The 17,363-nt window shown below is 41.9% G+C and overlaps 2 protein-coding genes across 4 annotated transcripts in view; both read left to right on the top strand.

Moving 5' to 3' along the window:
- SNCAIP (synuclein alpha interacting protein) overlaps positions 1–17,363 on the top strand; it is a 449,424-nt gene that overhangs the window by 120,427 nt on the left and 311,634 nt on the right. The gene's annotated exons all lie outside the window — the stretch shown is intronic.
- Positions 14,465–15,759, top strand: LOC134924484 (taste receptor type 2 member 134-like). The gene has a single exon (XM_063920844.1). It carries the CDS (start codon positions 14,773–14,775, stop codon positions 15,757–15,759), a length of 987 nt encoding a protein of 328 aa, XP_063776914.1. The 5' UTR covers positions 14,465–14,772.

A 17,363-nucleotide genomic window follows, 5' to 3' on the forward strand; every position in this document is an offset into this window, starting at 1 on the left:
GGGAGTGTATTTTCACTTTGCAAGTGTGCGAACCCGTGTGCAGCCGAACAGGACGAAAAAGTTTTTTGCAGTTTCCGAGTAGCTCTGGACTTACTCAGCTGCTGCGATCACTTCAGTCTTTTTGGTCCCAGAATTGACGTCAGACACCCGCCCTGCAAACGCTTGGACACGCCTGCTTTTTTCCAAACACTCCCATAAAACTGTCAGTTGCCACCCACAAACGCCCTCTTCCTGTCAATCTCCTTGTGATCGGCTGTGCGAATGGATTCTTTGTTAAATCCATCGCTCAGCAATGATCTGCTTTGAACCCGTACGACGCACCTGCGCATTGCAGTGCATACGCATGCGCAGTAGTAACCTGCTCGCTGCGCTGCGAAAAACGGCGGCGAGCGATCAACTCGGAATGACCCCCACTGCCCATTCTTTGGGTAGAGGGAAGCCAGTGAAGATAACATAAGCTTGATAAATAAGGAGAAGTGCTATCCCCATTGAAAATAGACATTTTTGATGGAGGGTTTATCTAATTTTAATACAGATCTCATAGTACTCATTAATGGGGTTGGGATCAGGTGACCGGCGGTGGTGATCCTGGTGGTCAACCTACTGACGCTGGGATCCCGTCAGCCAAATTGGTGGCGGGGGTTTGTGGTGAGCGCATCGAAGACCCTTGCGGGTATTCCCACGTGTGGGAATAGTCCCTGTTAGTTGGCATGCCGACTGTTGGTATTTCTAGTGGTCGGTATACCGCCATCGGTATACTGTCCGGCGGGATCCCGACCGCCGGTATCATGATTACATCCCAATAAAATAATACGCCATTATTCAGGACTATTTCAAATGAAGGTTTACCATAAAAATAGTTCTAGCTTGTGATATACTCCAGAGACTGATAGTAAAATCATGTGTGCACTTCAACAGTTCTAGATGGTAAAATAGAAATTTGCTGTGCCATCATTACTTCTGTTATAACTGCTTGCTTTAGGATTTGGCATAGAACGTTCAATATACTGCAGCGTATATACATATTTGCACAGCTGTACTCGGTCAGATTTACAGTACCACAGTGTGACTGATGATGGGCATATAGAGGTACTGTAGGATAAAAAGAATGACAGCCTAGGGGTAGATTCACTAATCATTTATATTGATAATATGCATCTTCAATACTGTATATGTATCACTAACACCTCTTTTTCGTTAAAGAACAATGGCTGTAGTGATATTGGAGTTCAGTGAGCAACAGGTATACATTGGGATATATCTGTTTGCATCAGCAAAACGAAAACACACATAATCAGACACATGCACTGAGGCTTTCGATATTTGGAAATTTGCTCTTTTTATTATATTTTCGTTGGAAGAGATCGGAGAGAGTAAACGAAAGGTGTGCAGCTGCTTTTAAAGTAAGCTCTGGAGACTTTTGACTGTATTTAGTAATTCATATAGTATTTTAGGAATAAGACTATCTTGGTATTTATCCTTAACATCTGTTTGAACTTTAGAGGGGAAAAGACATCTGCGCTGTAAATTCAGCTTCATTTTCAGAGGTCAGGAAAATAAGCGCTGCAATATTATCATTATTATTTCACATACTTTCATTTTCAGCATAAAGGTACCAGATTTGTAGAATGCCAGGTTAAATGGCTGCTGTATTTTTACAATGTATTTCCATCCAGTAGTGTGTCTGTTTCACATAAAAATATTTTTCTAGCTTCCTTTATTATAATGATCATTCATTTATCAATACCTCTTTTATAGCAGCTCAAACCTATTCCTTGTACTACATTACGTGCTGGTGTGCTTGTTCCGCCCAACGTGCAGGATGCTGGCCGAACTCCGACATTTTATTAAAAGGGCAGTCCTTTCATAACCATGCCTTGTAAACAGGGACGGACTGGGGCCTCCTCCGGCCCTGGCATCCGTGTGCGCGTACGTAAACGGGGGCACGCTCGCCAAGAAACGGGGACGCGGACACTGCAAATGGGGGAGTGGACTCGCAGCACGCCCCCATATTGCTTAGAAACGGGGCACTACGGTGGCAGCGGCGGACAAAACGGAGAGCCAGGAGCTGCGCTGCACGCGGCGTTCCCGGCTCTCTGTGGACGGGACCAGCCCGCCAGCCCATCGGCCCCCCTGGCATTTGCCAGAAGTATATTTACTAAAAGTCATTTTGGTTCGATGTTTGGACTATTTTTGATCGATTTTGTGTTTCAGGGTCTATATCACACATTTAGTAATAGATGATTTTAGACCTTCCTTAAAAAAAATATGTCAAAATTATCTGTTAGTAAATGTAGGATTGAAGTTGCATATTTACTAAACGTAGATCTGGGTCGATTTTTGGTTTGTGTTTGTTTTGGTTTTGTATTTCAGGGTCTAAATTCCACATTTACTAACATGATTTGTGACATATTTCTTAAACAATATAAAAAATCATCTGTTTGTAAATGTGTGATTTAGACTCTGAGACACAAAATCGATCAAAAATCGCCAGACATCGACCAAAAATCGACCCAAATCAGAAATCAACCTTTAGAAAATATACCTCCATAAGTCTGCCCAGTTTATTCTTGTCCAAAATAGCTAAACGTTGAAATGTATTTTTGATAAATCCAGTTTTTAGCCAGCTTGCTGTTAAGTTTGATTGACTTATGACTACTTCACAATGTGTGTGCAGATAATGACTGATCCCATTGTATGAGGACCACTGTGGTCCAGTCAGTTGGTGTTGCAAAGTGCAACAACCAAAGTGGCAACAGACCAGGTCAAAACTGAGTTAATGGTTAGATATGACTGTCAGCAAATGACAGATGTATTCATACTCAATGGACATTTATTTACATCTGTACACTTGCTAATTACTACACAAATCTTGTAAACCATTTATGTGGCAGTAAATCAGTTGATGCTCAGACCAAACACCAGAATGTGGAAGAAATGTAATCTAAGTGGCTTTGTCCGTGGAATAATTGTATGTGGCAGACAGGATGGTTCAAGTATCTCAAAGACTGCTGATCTCCTGGGATGTTCATGCAGTCTCTACAGGTTACAGAGAATGTTGGCCTATGCAAAACAAAAAAATATTCAGTGAGCGGCATTTCTGCAGGCGCAAGCCATGGGCTATACCAATCAGTGGGAGTTGCAATAATGATATGCAGAAGAACATATCTGCATGCCTAGCATGTTGAACCTTGAAGTTACTGGGTCACACTTTTGTTAGCTGTGAACAGGAAACTGAGTCTACAGAAAGCAAGAAAGCAAAAAGCAAAGATTCACCAGAACTGGACGGCTGATGAATTGCCGTTGGTATGGTCAGAATTTTGCGTAAACACCTTGAATGGATCCATCCTGCCTTGTATCATTGATTCATACTGCTGTTTGTGATAGTGTAATGTTTTCCTGTCACATATTAAGCCTATTAATACCAATTAAGCATTGACTATTGTTGCTATCATTTTTCATTCTTTTATGGCCACAGTCAACCCATCTTCTACTGAGCTCTTCCAGAGGGGTAATACACCAAATAATAAAGCTCAAAACTACTCTAGCTGGTTGTACAAACATTACAGTAAGCTCGGTGTACTCAATAGCTTCCTCTTTCACCAGATCTCAATCCAATTGAGCACGTTTGGGATGTGTTGGAATAGGAGATTCACAGCATGAGTGTTCAGCCAACAAATATACAGCAGCAGCATGCTGTTATCATGACAACATGGACCAGAATATCTAAAGAATTTTTTCAGCACGTTGCTGTATTTATGCCTCAAAGTATTCAGGCTTATATGGGGTAAATGGCGGCCCTATCCAGTACTAGAAAGGCGTATCTATTGAACTGGCCTCTCAGTGTATGTTTCTTTCTTTCTTGACTCATAAGGCTCAAGGAAAAATGTGGCTGACCTGCAGAATGTGAGATGTGAAAGCCTTTTAATATTCATGATCTCCTTTATTATTAATTGACTTAGAGGTTTTATATGCCTGGTATATTTACGAAAATAAATTTTTAACAGCTACTATATAATGTTTCTGAAATTCCTTAGTAGGATTCCTTTTATGTACGGGCATGAAGTGATGTATGACCAGAGACTCTCAACCTCAATACTGAAGTGTTTCTAACAGATCATATTTTGAGGATTTCTGTCTGTGGAAGCAGACGAGATAATTACTGACCCAGCAATATAGATTAGCTCACCCGTGCATGATTAAAGAAATCCACAAAACTTGACCTGTTTGTGGTACTTGAGGACTGGAGTTGAGAACCCCTGCACTAATAGTGGTCCGGTACCCCATATTCATTACTGAGCAGTAGAGGTCCCACATTGATGAAAGAATAACGGTATCTACATTTTTCAGAGGATGCATAAATAAATATAGCTAAAAAAGAAAATATCCATCTACAATATGAAGGTTAACCTTTCAATGGTGTTTTTATTTACTGCTTTGTCAGTGACTAATTAGCTACTACTAGTACTGGAAGAAATAATTTTATTCACCTGTGCGGTACTGAGGTCAGTTCTTTAGGTGGCTCTAAAATAAGATAAGTGCAGTGGTTACCAAACTTTTTTGAATCACGGCACCTTAGAGTATCAGAATTTTTTCACGGCATTCTTAGGCCGAAAGTTTTTTATTGAGAAATTTAGAAATAAGTATTAAATTAATTGTGTTTATATGCTAAGGATCCATTGTGTGGTGAGGGACAAGATTCACTTCTGCTTGTCCATATATTTTATGATTGCCAGCCACCAGCTCTGGTTTTGTCTGTTACATTGACCATAAATCATTTGATTTGCCTAGGCACACAGTTTGAGAACCACTAAGATATTGTTTACTCCGTAAAACCATATTTTGTCAATTATTAATTAATTTAATGTAAATAATATTAAATATGTAATGAAAAGTGATGCTAATATATGATTCAGTTTCTGTAAATAATATTTATATAATTAATGAGTTCTGATGTAATCATTTTATTGACCATTAGGAAGACTTTTGTTTCATAAAGCATAAACTCACCCCTACTCTAAATTATTACTGATACCCCTATGTCACTTCATAATCACAAGGTTTTTAGAGCAACCCACCCTGCGCTGATGAGGCTAAAGAAGGCAGAAACAGGTCAGCCTACTGGTACAGATGCAGTGTCTGCTGAAACTTGGCATACTCTAAAAACACAGTGAGTGGAGCATTGGCTCACAGAGCTTCTGTGTAAACGAGATTCTCCAGAAGTCCCATCTTATTGTGTGGAGACATAATTTACTATTTTTCCAGGAAAATTTTGTGTGAGGAACTCAAATTAAAAAAAGAATTATCAGTCGGGGCCTTTTCAGGGATGCCTGAAGACTCAAAGTATGTCCTCATATAAACAGCACCATATACTGTACCTCCCTAGATTCTAATACTCCCCTCTCCCTCCCCCAACAATGTTGTGGTTCAGAATGCCTGCTCCAAGTGGGGTTCCCATGTATAGGAGAGGCTGTTTCTCCTGCTACTGCCTATGTTGGAAGATGGAGAGCTAATGGGTGGTTTGACACACAAACAATCAGTAAAGGTATAGCCGACCAGAAACTGTCCAGCCTGTTTTACATATAGGAAGAAGTCAGACTTGGTAGGTTACATGGTCTTGATTTCATGGTATTTCAGTCAGACTTGCTGCTTGTGTGGGCAGCAGAGGTAGACCAGCACGGAAACCAATGTTCATGATACCTGCAGAATCTTAGAATAGTTTTCTCCTATTGACTGTAAACAATTTTGTCAAGGTAGTTCTTTAACTGGTTGTAAAGATCAAAAATGTGTTATAAATTCTCAAACTTTAGATAAACCAAAATAAGTAAGCTATGTACAAGGTCATCATGTCTGTCATTGCTGTAGTTGGCTAAAGCTAAAGTGGCTTCATTGTAATTGTAACACTTTACACGTGAACTGTAAATTAAAACTTTGAACTTATACACAGTAATTGCACACTGTTCAATTGTGAAAAAGTAAGAAAACATTTAAATTACATTTGCAAGCTCATACTTATTATGCATTTGCAATTTTATTTAAATTTGTTATCTGAGAGTTACAAATACAAACTAAGAACTAGAACTTCACATCTTGTTAACAACTTAGTGCTGTGTGAATGGAAATATACACAGGACCACTTGTATTGGTATTGTTGATCTTTTAGACTTTCTTAAATGCAGGGCTGGTTCTAGATCAAGTAGAGCCCATACAAAAACTGACATAGTTGAAGCATAGCGATAAATGGTGGTGCAAGTCACTCGTACCGGACCTCTGCCTTTTAGTTTTCTACCCAGATTGCATACTTCTGGCATTTTGTGCCTTAATTAAATAATAGTGTACTACGTATTTGGTATTAGTACTATACTGACCCCTTTATAACCTACACTACATTACTAACACCTCTACACCCTACACTGACCTGGCAACCAGGGTATCCCCCATTATGGCAGACACATAGACTTATACATATAGGGCTTGATTTTAAGTTGGAAGGATCTCACTTAACAAATGCAAATGGTGAGCTTTAGCATATAGCGCATGTACAGAAGCCAATTTACACATTTTTGCATATGTCCGGGTGATAGAAGGATCTTGGCCAGATCTCTTTTAACATGAAATGTGTGTTCCAGGGTGGGAACTTAGCTGTGCCACTGTGATCACACTGTACTGTTCTAGCTTTGGGAGTGTCGCTTGAGTCCTGTGCTATGCTAAGTCATGCATGCGGAGAAGGGAAGCCTGTTTCAGACAGGTCTCTTCCACCTAGCATGGGGTGACTGTGGATGTGAAGACAGTGGGCAGAGCAGCTTCCTACTTATAGCCACACGGATCCTCACATTAGCCCTAGTAATGGTGCATAAGTTAGTAAATCTGACTTCTGCTGTATCTCTTAAAACCAGCCACTTTGCATCCGACTCAGAATCCAGCCCATAATGAGTATACATACTGTAGGAATGCCTAAATGTTGTACCATATGGATTAACTATCGTGAGAGTTGCCGACCGGTGTTATGGCCACAGCACTACGATAATTCCGGTCACCTTTACCCCCTTCCCTTCCCCCCATCCCCCATCCCATTACTGATAGTCCTATTTTTTTTCTCTGCCCCCACGAACAGCAAAGATTTATTTGGGTTTCCAATGAGATGCATGGTACCCCCTCCCCCCTATTTCCACATACAGTATGTACCCCTCCTTTCATCACACATAATGAAAAAAGTAATAAAGCTGTAGTTAAAATTTATTGCGCCTCATCTTTTCTGACAAAGTCTGCCCCATGCCAAGTCACTGACTTGAGTAAATTGTACTACAGTATGTTTGACTATAAACTTATTTACTTTTTACATCTCATAACACTGTCAGGACAAACCATATTCATTGAATGCAGTGACTGGGAGACTATAGAATGGTTTGTAATTTAATGTTATTATCATTTCATTAGACATATCATGGATTGTGAACCATTGCTCACTGGTAATAGAAACTCCTTTCCACAATGTCGATAAGGATCATGCTGACAAAACTTCTGTACTTTATTCAGCTCCAGGCATATTACCATAGGTCAACTCATAAATAAGTTTGGAGCTGAATGAAGTACAGATGTGTTATTTTCTGAGGCCTGTGCTTTTTTGTGATCTCGGGATTCGTTGCTTGCTGTGTAACTAGCTTGTACCTGGATCCGTTATGACCACTTGTCCTCAGCACTGAGGCAGTTCTTCTAGCATTCGTCAGAGCTGTGTTGGTCATCCCAGGCTGTATGTGATACTGTATTTAACCATTATACTCATCATTAATTGGATACAGTAACTAGTGTTTGTTTGTGGAACAATTATATAATATAGATGAAACTTGTAATCCATAATCCCACAGTGGAGACCCAGCACGCTGAAAGAGAGTAAACAAATATTGTGTCAGATCCTTAGGGCAGGGTTTGACAAATTTTTCTCAAATTTAGGAGCCAGGATGAAAGTGTAGGAGCCAGACCACCGCGCCCCCCTCATAAAGACAAAGTAACTGAAACCCCCCCATGCATACACGTCATTACTGAGCAGCTTTCCCCCCCACCCCCAGGCAAACCAACCCCCACGGCCACACAACCAAGGGGATACCCCCTGGCATACCAGCCCTCTGCATTCACACTGCACTACCCCCAGGCAAACGACAACCCCCCCTCCTCAGCAGCCACATTAATGAGCAACTAACCCCCACGGCCACACAAATAAAGGGGTACTCTCCAGGCAAACAACCACTCCGCAGCCTTCCCCCAGGCAAACAATCCCTCCTAACCTGTGGCCTCATCACTTCCCCTCCGAAGCCGCAATCCCTGGCCACGCATAATCCCTCTTATTGGAGATCCCAATGCAGCCGGAGTTTGGAGACAGCAGACAGAGCAGGATGGGACAGACAGGCACAACAGTCGGCGCAGGCTGGGACAGACATTCAGCACATGCACTCCTGTGCAAGAAATGGCTGCCGCAATCGGTAGCGGATCTTGCCACGGGCAAGCAGGACTTTTAACCGGGGCGCCGCCTTCTGGAGGGCGCCGCACCATGGCAAGATCCGCTGCTGCTGTGGTGCCCCCTGCTGCCGCGGCCCGCTGTCCGTTGTGAAGGGAAACTAGACACTACGCGTCTAGTTCCCCTTCGTGGGCTGCCCGCTGTGAAGGGAAACTAGACGCTACGCATCTAATTTCCCTTCCTGGAGAGGACCTTCACTGTAATGATGTGCGGTGCGCGTTGACGTCATCTCGCACCGCACAGTAAAGGTCCTCTACACGAAGGGAACTAGACGCTTAGCGTCTAGTTTACCTTTGTGAAGAGGACCTTTGCTGTGCGGTGCGCGATGACGTCATCGCACACCGCACATCCTACAATAGTACAGGGGGCGTAATTGACCACGCCCCCTGTATGAAGCCACGCCCCCTAATGCCACCCGGGCCGCCAGAAGCCCCGGATCCGGCCCTGGCCGCAATACAGGCATGCCTCCAAAAATCTCCGCTGGGGCTGTTAGAGCTGAAGAGGATCTACTTACTCCCTCCAAAATCTGGTAGCCAGGCAGAAAAATCTAGGGGCCATGGCTACCTGGCCCCTGGGATTTGTCGAGCCCTGCCTTAAGGGTATATTTACTAATGTGCAGGTTTATAGAAGAGGAGATGTTGCCCATAACAACCAATCAAATTCTACTTATTTCATTTATCTAGCACTTTCTAGAAGGTAATAGCTAGAATCTGATTGGTTGCTATGAGCAACATCTCCACTTCTGTAAACCCGCAATTTAGCAAATATACCCCCCAGGATGGCACGTACAAGGAGTGTTACTTGTAGAGTAATATTTTGCTTAAATAAAATGTTTCACTTTAAATGTTAATTTATAATAGCAGAATAAAGGCTACATTCTTTACACAGATGTTTGATTATTTCATGAACATTCTAGAATTTCTTGCAGCACTTCTTAATACTGCAACTCATTTCATGACTTTGTCACAAAAGTATATTGCCCCTTTAACGTGCATAGCAGTTCGCAGTTAATAATGCAGCAAGTTCCCTTTATATGGATGCAGTGGGAATAAACCCATTTTATTTGCACTTTTTATAGGCATGACAAAAACTGATATAAACTGTATGTCTTTAGCACATTGGCTCATGTTCCCTGATATTTTTTTCTTCTTGTGGTTAACATCAGATGACAGTATATCCAGTAAAAGTGAACTAGTCACACCGAGAATCATTTTGCGGTATTGCCCCTAGTGATTTCATAGGCTGAATATTGGATCAGCCCACAAAGTGGCTGTCTAGAAGTCCTCTTTAACACTAGTTCTGTGAAGGGAGATAATGTAAACTTACTATTTTTTTCTTCTCATTGTTTTTTTTTTTTTTAGTTTGCTGTCAAATAAAATTTGTCATGGTATAACCATTATCCTTGCATATGGATGAAAAAGCTTTGCAAACTACTCTGTCTTCTGAAGGTAACCTCTTAAAAATGACTTCTTTGAACTGTTGAACTTTAATAAGAAGGGAACACTCTGAATAAACGTTAGTAGGGATAAGGTGATCCTTTGCTTGGAACTTATTCTCTCAGTAACATAAATCAAATGTGTCATGTGCTGGAAAGGGAATGAATAAAATAACAGTGCCTGGGATTTTTTTTCCCTTTTGTTCTTTCCCTGACCCAAAACCTTTGTGAGCAATTATAATTATCAATTTCAGGAAATGTCACTTGACGTGAAAACCAGAAGCAAATACGTCTGCATGAAAATCTAGCTTGTCTGCCTGAATTCTCACGCTTCCATCATGTGAGAGGTTCTGTGTATAATAGCTGAGTTTTATTACCTTTTATGATGAACTAACTTTCAGTGCAATATTTGACACTACATTAATCACGCCGTGTAGATTCCACCTCTTTGTTCCACTGAATCACTTCTTGCGATGGCTGTAGAATGAGTTTTTGGAGTTGTTTTGGAATAGTCCTTTAAGAAAATATTTTACCAGGTAGATTTATTCCTAGGATTGTGCATAAAGATGCATTATTATGTTGTTATATACAGATGGGTCCACGGTTATCTTGGCTTCTTTGCTGTGCCTAGGCACACCATGGTTTATTTACATAAACCCCCTCATCTATTGTTCTCAGCTGCAATACATAGCAGCGAACAATACAGCAGGGGATTAAGGGGGTCATTCCGAGATGATCGCTCGCTAGCAGTTTTTAGCAGCCGTGCAAACGCTATGCTGCCGCCCACTGGGAGTGTATTTTAGCTTAGCAGAAGTGCGAACATAAGGATCGCAGAGTGGCTACAAAGTTTTTTTGTGCATGTTTCTGAGTAGCTCTAAACCTCAGTGCTTGCGATCACTTCAGACTGTTTAGTTGCTGTTTTGACGTCACAAACACGTCCTGCGTTCGCCCAGCCACGCCTACGTTTTTCCTGGCACGCCTGCGTTTTTCCGAACACTCCCTGAAAACAGTCAGTTGACACCCAGAAACGCTCACTTCATGTCAGTCACTCTGCGGCCAGCAGTGCGACTGAAATGCTTCGCTGGACCCTGTGTGAAACTACATCGTTCGTTGTAATAGTACGTCGCGCGTTCGCATTGCGCCGCATACGCAGAACTGCCATTTTTTTGCATCACCGCTGCACAGCGAACGAATGCAGCTAGCGATCAACTCGGAATGACCACCAAAGTCATTACAGCAGGGGATTAAGTCCGACTGCCCAGTCTCAGTTAATCCTATTAAAGGCTAAGATAAACATGGACCCATCTGTACATTGTTCACTATACTGTATTTTCAGTCTATCGGCGGGATGTATTGGAGTCCCAGATCGCCGGAGGTGCGGGATGCCGGCTGAGCTTGGACTTTTTTTTATTTAAAGGGGCAATTACTTACAAGGCATAGTTTTGCCTTGTAAGTGTTTGTCACTTTAAAAAAACATCCAAGCTTGGCCAAAATCCCGCACCTTCGGTGATCTTGGACTCCATTACATACTGACGCATTGTAAAATAAATATTACACAACTAAATATTACATGACTATTCTTAGGCAGGCCTGTTCTGCTTTGAGGACTCTGTCCTTTCGCCCAGATCTGGCCAATATTGTCTTGATTGGGCCAGAAGTTTGGGAGGCATGTCCTGGTCATTGCACAGCTGCTATAGTTTGCATGGCATTCAAATGGTGCATTTGGCGGAGGGGAACAACACAGGGGGTGGTCCAGTGCAGCGGAAGTGCTGGACATACCCTGATGCCATGACCACACCCACTTCTTGGGTGCGTTAGCAGTAGCGCATGTCCAATTGCCCAGAATCCCCAACATTATAAGGTGGGACATATGAAACATGGTTGGGCTGAATACTTTATTATTATTATTATTATATTAGCAGGTGAATATTTTGTGAAACTTTTGACAACTATGTAACATGACTCCTGAATTCTGGTTTAGAAGCCATGACATTTGATATACAGTAAATACATTTTCCATGCTATATGCAATAAAACACCTAATCCCAGGAAATGTACCTACCAGATATACCTTTGTTTTGCATATATTTTTTTTAGAAATTACTTATTTAGAATTTTATATGTGTGTGAATTAGTTTTAATTTGCACAGAGCAGTTCATGCAACTGTAGTAATGCTTGGCTCTGATTCAGAAAGTACTAGTGTTTTCCCTGTATGCCTCGTAGGTTATCATGCCATGATGCTTCTCTGACTGCTGATCATACTATAGATGACATCAATATAGCAGAGAACGATAAGAAGAATTATCTATCCTATCACGTTGCAGAGCTCGTTACAACACCTTTTTTAGTTGCTACTGTATGTTACTTTTTTTTCTATAGTTTTAAAACTGCTGGAAGCAATGTATAGTATGTAAGTAAGAATCGGGCTCCCTCTGAAATTCTAAATACTGTATCTTCTACCTATCTGTTTTCTTATGTCAGCTATGCTATTCCTTACTGTGACAAGGATCTAATGAAGGCAGAAAGGGGGCGCCTTGCTTCTGGCCCTGTTCACATAACTGGTAGTCCTGATAGCTACCTTTGGCACCAGTAAGATTGACAAGATGAAAGGGTAATTGAATGCCCGAGAGGGACTAGGTCTTTACATACTACTGAACAGTAGGAAGCCATCTGCGTGATAGCTTACTTATGTATTATATAATGTGTAGTATACGAAGAACAGAGCCAGAATTTTTGTAGCAAATGAAGGCACACGTACATTATCTCTGTAGATTCAGTTTTCAGTTTGGAACATGCCAATGCATACCGATGGCTTTATCATTAAGGGATATATCACTGTGATACACTTTGTAGTTGCAACGCAATTTACCATACCAGGGCTCCTCTGCCAGGGTTTTCTTGCTTTTACTGGAAGCCTAACGTGTCAGCTAAAGAGATATATGCATGTGCTGTGTACATCCGCCAGGCGCATGTGGATTTGACTCAGAGGGGATCAAGGAGTTTCTGAGATGGCACAAGCTAGCAGCAAAGAGCTGTGTTTTCATATACTTGTTAAATTGAGTAAGCCCTTCTTTCCCATAGAGTTCTGTGGGGATGGCGGAACAAAGGCACCTGCAGAGAAATCCGTAATTTCTCCCAATGTGACACCTCGGTAAATTTGGGGAAGTACTGATAAGCCCTTTCCATGGCTAAAATGCTGGGGAAAGGGGTTATTACTGCTTAATAAACAGACCCCCTATTTGTGTTGCTTAAAGTTCCCTGTATTCTGCAGTATATTTTCATCCACAGTGTTGTGACCCCCCCCAGTCTGTGATGTTCTTCATTACTTTCTTCTGTCAGATTGTCTGTGGCAACTGTCATAAAAGTAATGAGTCACGGGACCAGTGAGTGCTAGGTCAGGAATCTACTTCTTCATTTTTTTGCTATGGAATTGTAAGTGAGACATAATGGTTTGGGTGGAGGCCGTTGGCACATTTAATGCCCTCTTACCAGCAAGATTAAGCAGTGTAATGATTGACATTTGTTACTTAAAGTCGCTGTGATTGTACTCAGTGGTGCCGAGAAAGGGGGGGGAGGGTACAAATTACCCAGGCCCAGGTCTGATAGTGGTGCCCAGTGGGGGCCCAGGTCCTCCCCCCTTACCGGGCGGCAGCAGCAGCTGCAGGTCTCATCCTCAGCCCAGCACATATATTTTTTTCTGTATTTTTTTTCTAAGGGTGCATTGTCACGCCTCCTGGGATTAGGCCACACCCCTTGAAAAGTATCTGGGCCCAGCCATGCTCTCTACTGCCTTGGACATGCCCCCAAAGAAGTGCAGTCACGACCCGAACATGCTGTGGCTACACCCCCTCAAAGTGGGATCCCGGGAGTAGCTGTACCAAGGCCTAGGATTTCTCTTGGCAGCCCTGATTGTACTTTATCATAGATGATACAGTAGCTGATGTGTCCAAGTTTCAACCAGGCAAAGATTTGCTGGGCGGAACATTTTAACTTTTTTCATCCCCTCAGGAGTCAAAAAATCTCAGTTTAGTGGGTGGCTGCAAATATCTGTCACAGTTTGCAAATCACCCAGCAGGTCACATGTTCCAGGTCACCCAGCAGGTGCACAGGGAGAGTTCACCAACTGCCACATTTTCACAGAGCACGATGGTGATGCATTGTAAATGGCAGGCGCACATTTTGCCACGTAACTCCAAAATAAAGCAACCAATTGTAACGCCAATAAAATTCTGCAAATCTACAGAACAATAGCTTTAATTTGGTATATGATGTAATTAACTCATAAAAGTCTTTGTTTTCCTATTAATATATAGATGTAATGGTTCAACACAGATGAGCTACAGTCTGATCTACAGTGGTCTTAAATATTATTGTTCCCCTGAGGACTAGTCTGAGAAACAATCAGTTAAAGCAATTCTCTTTTCAGATTATTGATTAAATTAATGACAGTTCTCTATTTCTTTTTCATCTGAAACAGTAGTAGATTATGTATTGCAGGAGAATTCCCACGAGAAATGATTATATGTTGCTCGACTGTTACCAGGCTTCTCTGAAACGTAATTAACAGGTATACATGTGTTTTTCTCTTCCATCACTCAGTCCCATGATAATGCCACATAACCCCAATGTAACTGCACATTTATCTGTCTCACGGTATACAGAGTGCTTGGGTTTTATGGCTCTGAAGATTATTTCCACTTTCTCACATTTCAGCCGTGAATTCCTTTTTATGTAGCATGGTGACCACAACTAAAAGTCCTTTCATGTGCCATTTAGCACTGGACAAGTGACACAGTCTGCTTGGAGATCCCACTGACGATAAAGATGAAGCTTTCGTCAAGTATCGTTGAAATAATTGCCTGCTGCATCTTACTCGTTGTAAGCGTACTGGGAAATGCTATATTGATTTTCTGCACATGGAGGTGCATTACAAGACGCCTGCCAACATCATTCGCTCTCATTTTCAGTCTTGCATTTACGCATGTTGTGAAAAATATTGTGGTCAATACAATCAATATAGTTTCCAGTGCTGGATTTCTCCCTAATCCTCTTCTCTGCAAAATTAGATTATTCACTACATCGATGACCACCAAACTGGAGATCTGGTTTACCCTGTACTTGGCTGTGTTCTATTGTGTTAAGCTCAATCGTGTTGTCCATCCACTGAGGACACCTCCTAATGGCAAATGGCGCATGCATCACCTCATAGGTGTGTCCACTTTGTGGGTCACAGCAGTTGCGGTTTGTTGTCCTTACTTAGTATTTGGGAATAATGCTGAAAGCCTTAGTCTATTCAATGTTTCCTATCCCCCTCATCACACATTTCTTTATGAAGAGTGCAAACTTTTTTTTCCTGATGATGTTGTTGAATTGTTTTATCATCAGGTGTTTATGGTCATCATTGACTTGCTTCCACTTGCCACTTTAGTCCTGGTCAGTTTTCGCATTCTGCTGCTTTTCCACGAGCAAAAGAAAGCGACGTATGGTAATATTTGGATTGGACATGATCCTTCTGAGACAGAGGTCCTGCGGGCTTCCAAAGTGATCATAGTTTTAATGGTTATTGTCACAGCCCTGTGGGTCACGCATTTTATCTTAGTCTGGCATTTAAAGTGCATTGGTTCATGGTATTTAATGTCGACTGTGCTTGCTGTCTTATCTGCTGGATATTCTAGTCTCAGCCCTTACTTACTTATGCTGATTAATTACAAAATCAGTTTAAAGATTCGGTCACTGAGATCCTTCTGCTGTGCTAACACCAAGACTGACAGACAGAACTCTGCATCTAAAACTGCAACCACTGAAGATTGATCTTGATATAGAGAGTGGCATCACTGTATTCAGAGACAGTCTGTTTTGGTTTTTATTAGAAAGTTGGTGGCAACTTATCAAAGCACCACTTCAAGCACACGAATTTGATGTCAACTTATTTTGTACTCAGAAACTTGCATGTACTGTACATTGTTCATTTTTAATGGTGGTATTTTATTTACAGGCATCTGCTTTATTAGACTCAATGATTTGGATGCGTACATCCCACAACTCTCACTGTGCAGATTGGTGAAGCGTATAACAGGGGTGTAGCCGTGTAATATTATGTGTGTGCCACATCCTCATGGTGGACTTAGTGCTTAGGTCTGCTACAAGTGCCAGATAACTCTGTTACCCTAGCAATATTGCTGGGCGCATCACAGGCTGGTACACATGGCAGGTGCCGTGGCAGTGAGTGGGGGACAGTCCAGAAAGTTGGGGACAGCAGGACAGTTCCCTACATTTAGGACTTTAGTACTGAGCAGTAACTTACAATGCAGAAAACTAAAATGATACTTGCTAGTAATACCCCTTTTCCACCTGAGTACCGGGTCCGATCCAGGATGTTTAACCCAGTCACAACCCATGTCAGCCCCGCCGTTTCCACTGCACTTCGACACGGGTTATTTCCGGGTCGGATCTGTTTCCACTTAACCCGGGTAAGCTCTGTAAAAGCTATTGATTGGATCTGAAAACACGGGTAATGACCGTTTCCACTGCACAATTACCCGGGTCATTACCGTGTTACCGTGTTCAACCCAGGTACAGTAGCTACCTGGGTAGGATTCCAGGGTCACTCAACCCGTGTTGAGCCGTTTCCACTTACTAAAAATCTGTGTTGATGCGCGCCCCCGTGCAAAAACACGGGTAAATTTAGCTGGTGGAAAAGGGGTATAATACAACTTGAGACAAACTCATCAGATAGTTTACATGCAGTGTTCCCATAACTGGTGGAAATGAAGACTTTTGCAGTTGTTAATAGTAGCTGATTACAGGAAATAATTTTGTATAATACTTTATGTGTAGCTCAAATTGCATTTTCATTCAGTAGCTTTATACTGTACATATTGGCTTATTTAATTACAGTACATAGTGTATTTATGTTCACATCTGTGCTGAAACCCACAGCAACCAATACAGTCAATGGTGGGAGACAGTTGGCCCTCCGAGCTTTCACTTGCAGCCCCAGCTGCTTCCCGCTTCTTTGTCAGATTTGTTTATTATAACTTGTAACAAAGAGTAATTAAGGGCAATGTGTGGCCTTTTCGAAGACTAGAGCCCCCTGCCCCCCGAAGTGTATCCAGTGCCCCATCACTTAAATTGTAGCTTTCATTTTATGCACAGAATCAGAAAAATAATAGAATCTGATTGACAGGCGGCTATGGATAACAGTACTGCATTGCAGTTAAATAAACCACTATGGGGTCTATGTACTAAGCCTTGAATGGAGATAAAGTCGACGCAGATAAAGTACCAGCCAATCGGCTCATAACTGTAATTTTTCAAACACAGCCTCTAACATGGCAGTTAGGAGCTGATTGGCTGGTACTTTATCTCCGTTGACTTTATCTCCAGCCAAGGCTTAGTAAATACACCCCATGTCT

This window comes from Pseudophryne corroboree, chromosome 1, assembly GCF_028390025.1.
Source record: "Pseudophryne corroboree isolate aPseCor3 chromosome 1, aPseCor3.hap2, whole genome shotgun sequence".
Lineage (NCBI taxonomy): Eukaryota > Metazoa > Chordata > Amphibia > Anura > Myobatrachidae > Pseudophryne > Pseudophryne corroboree.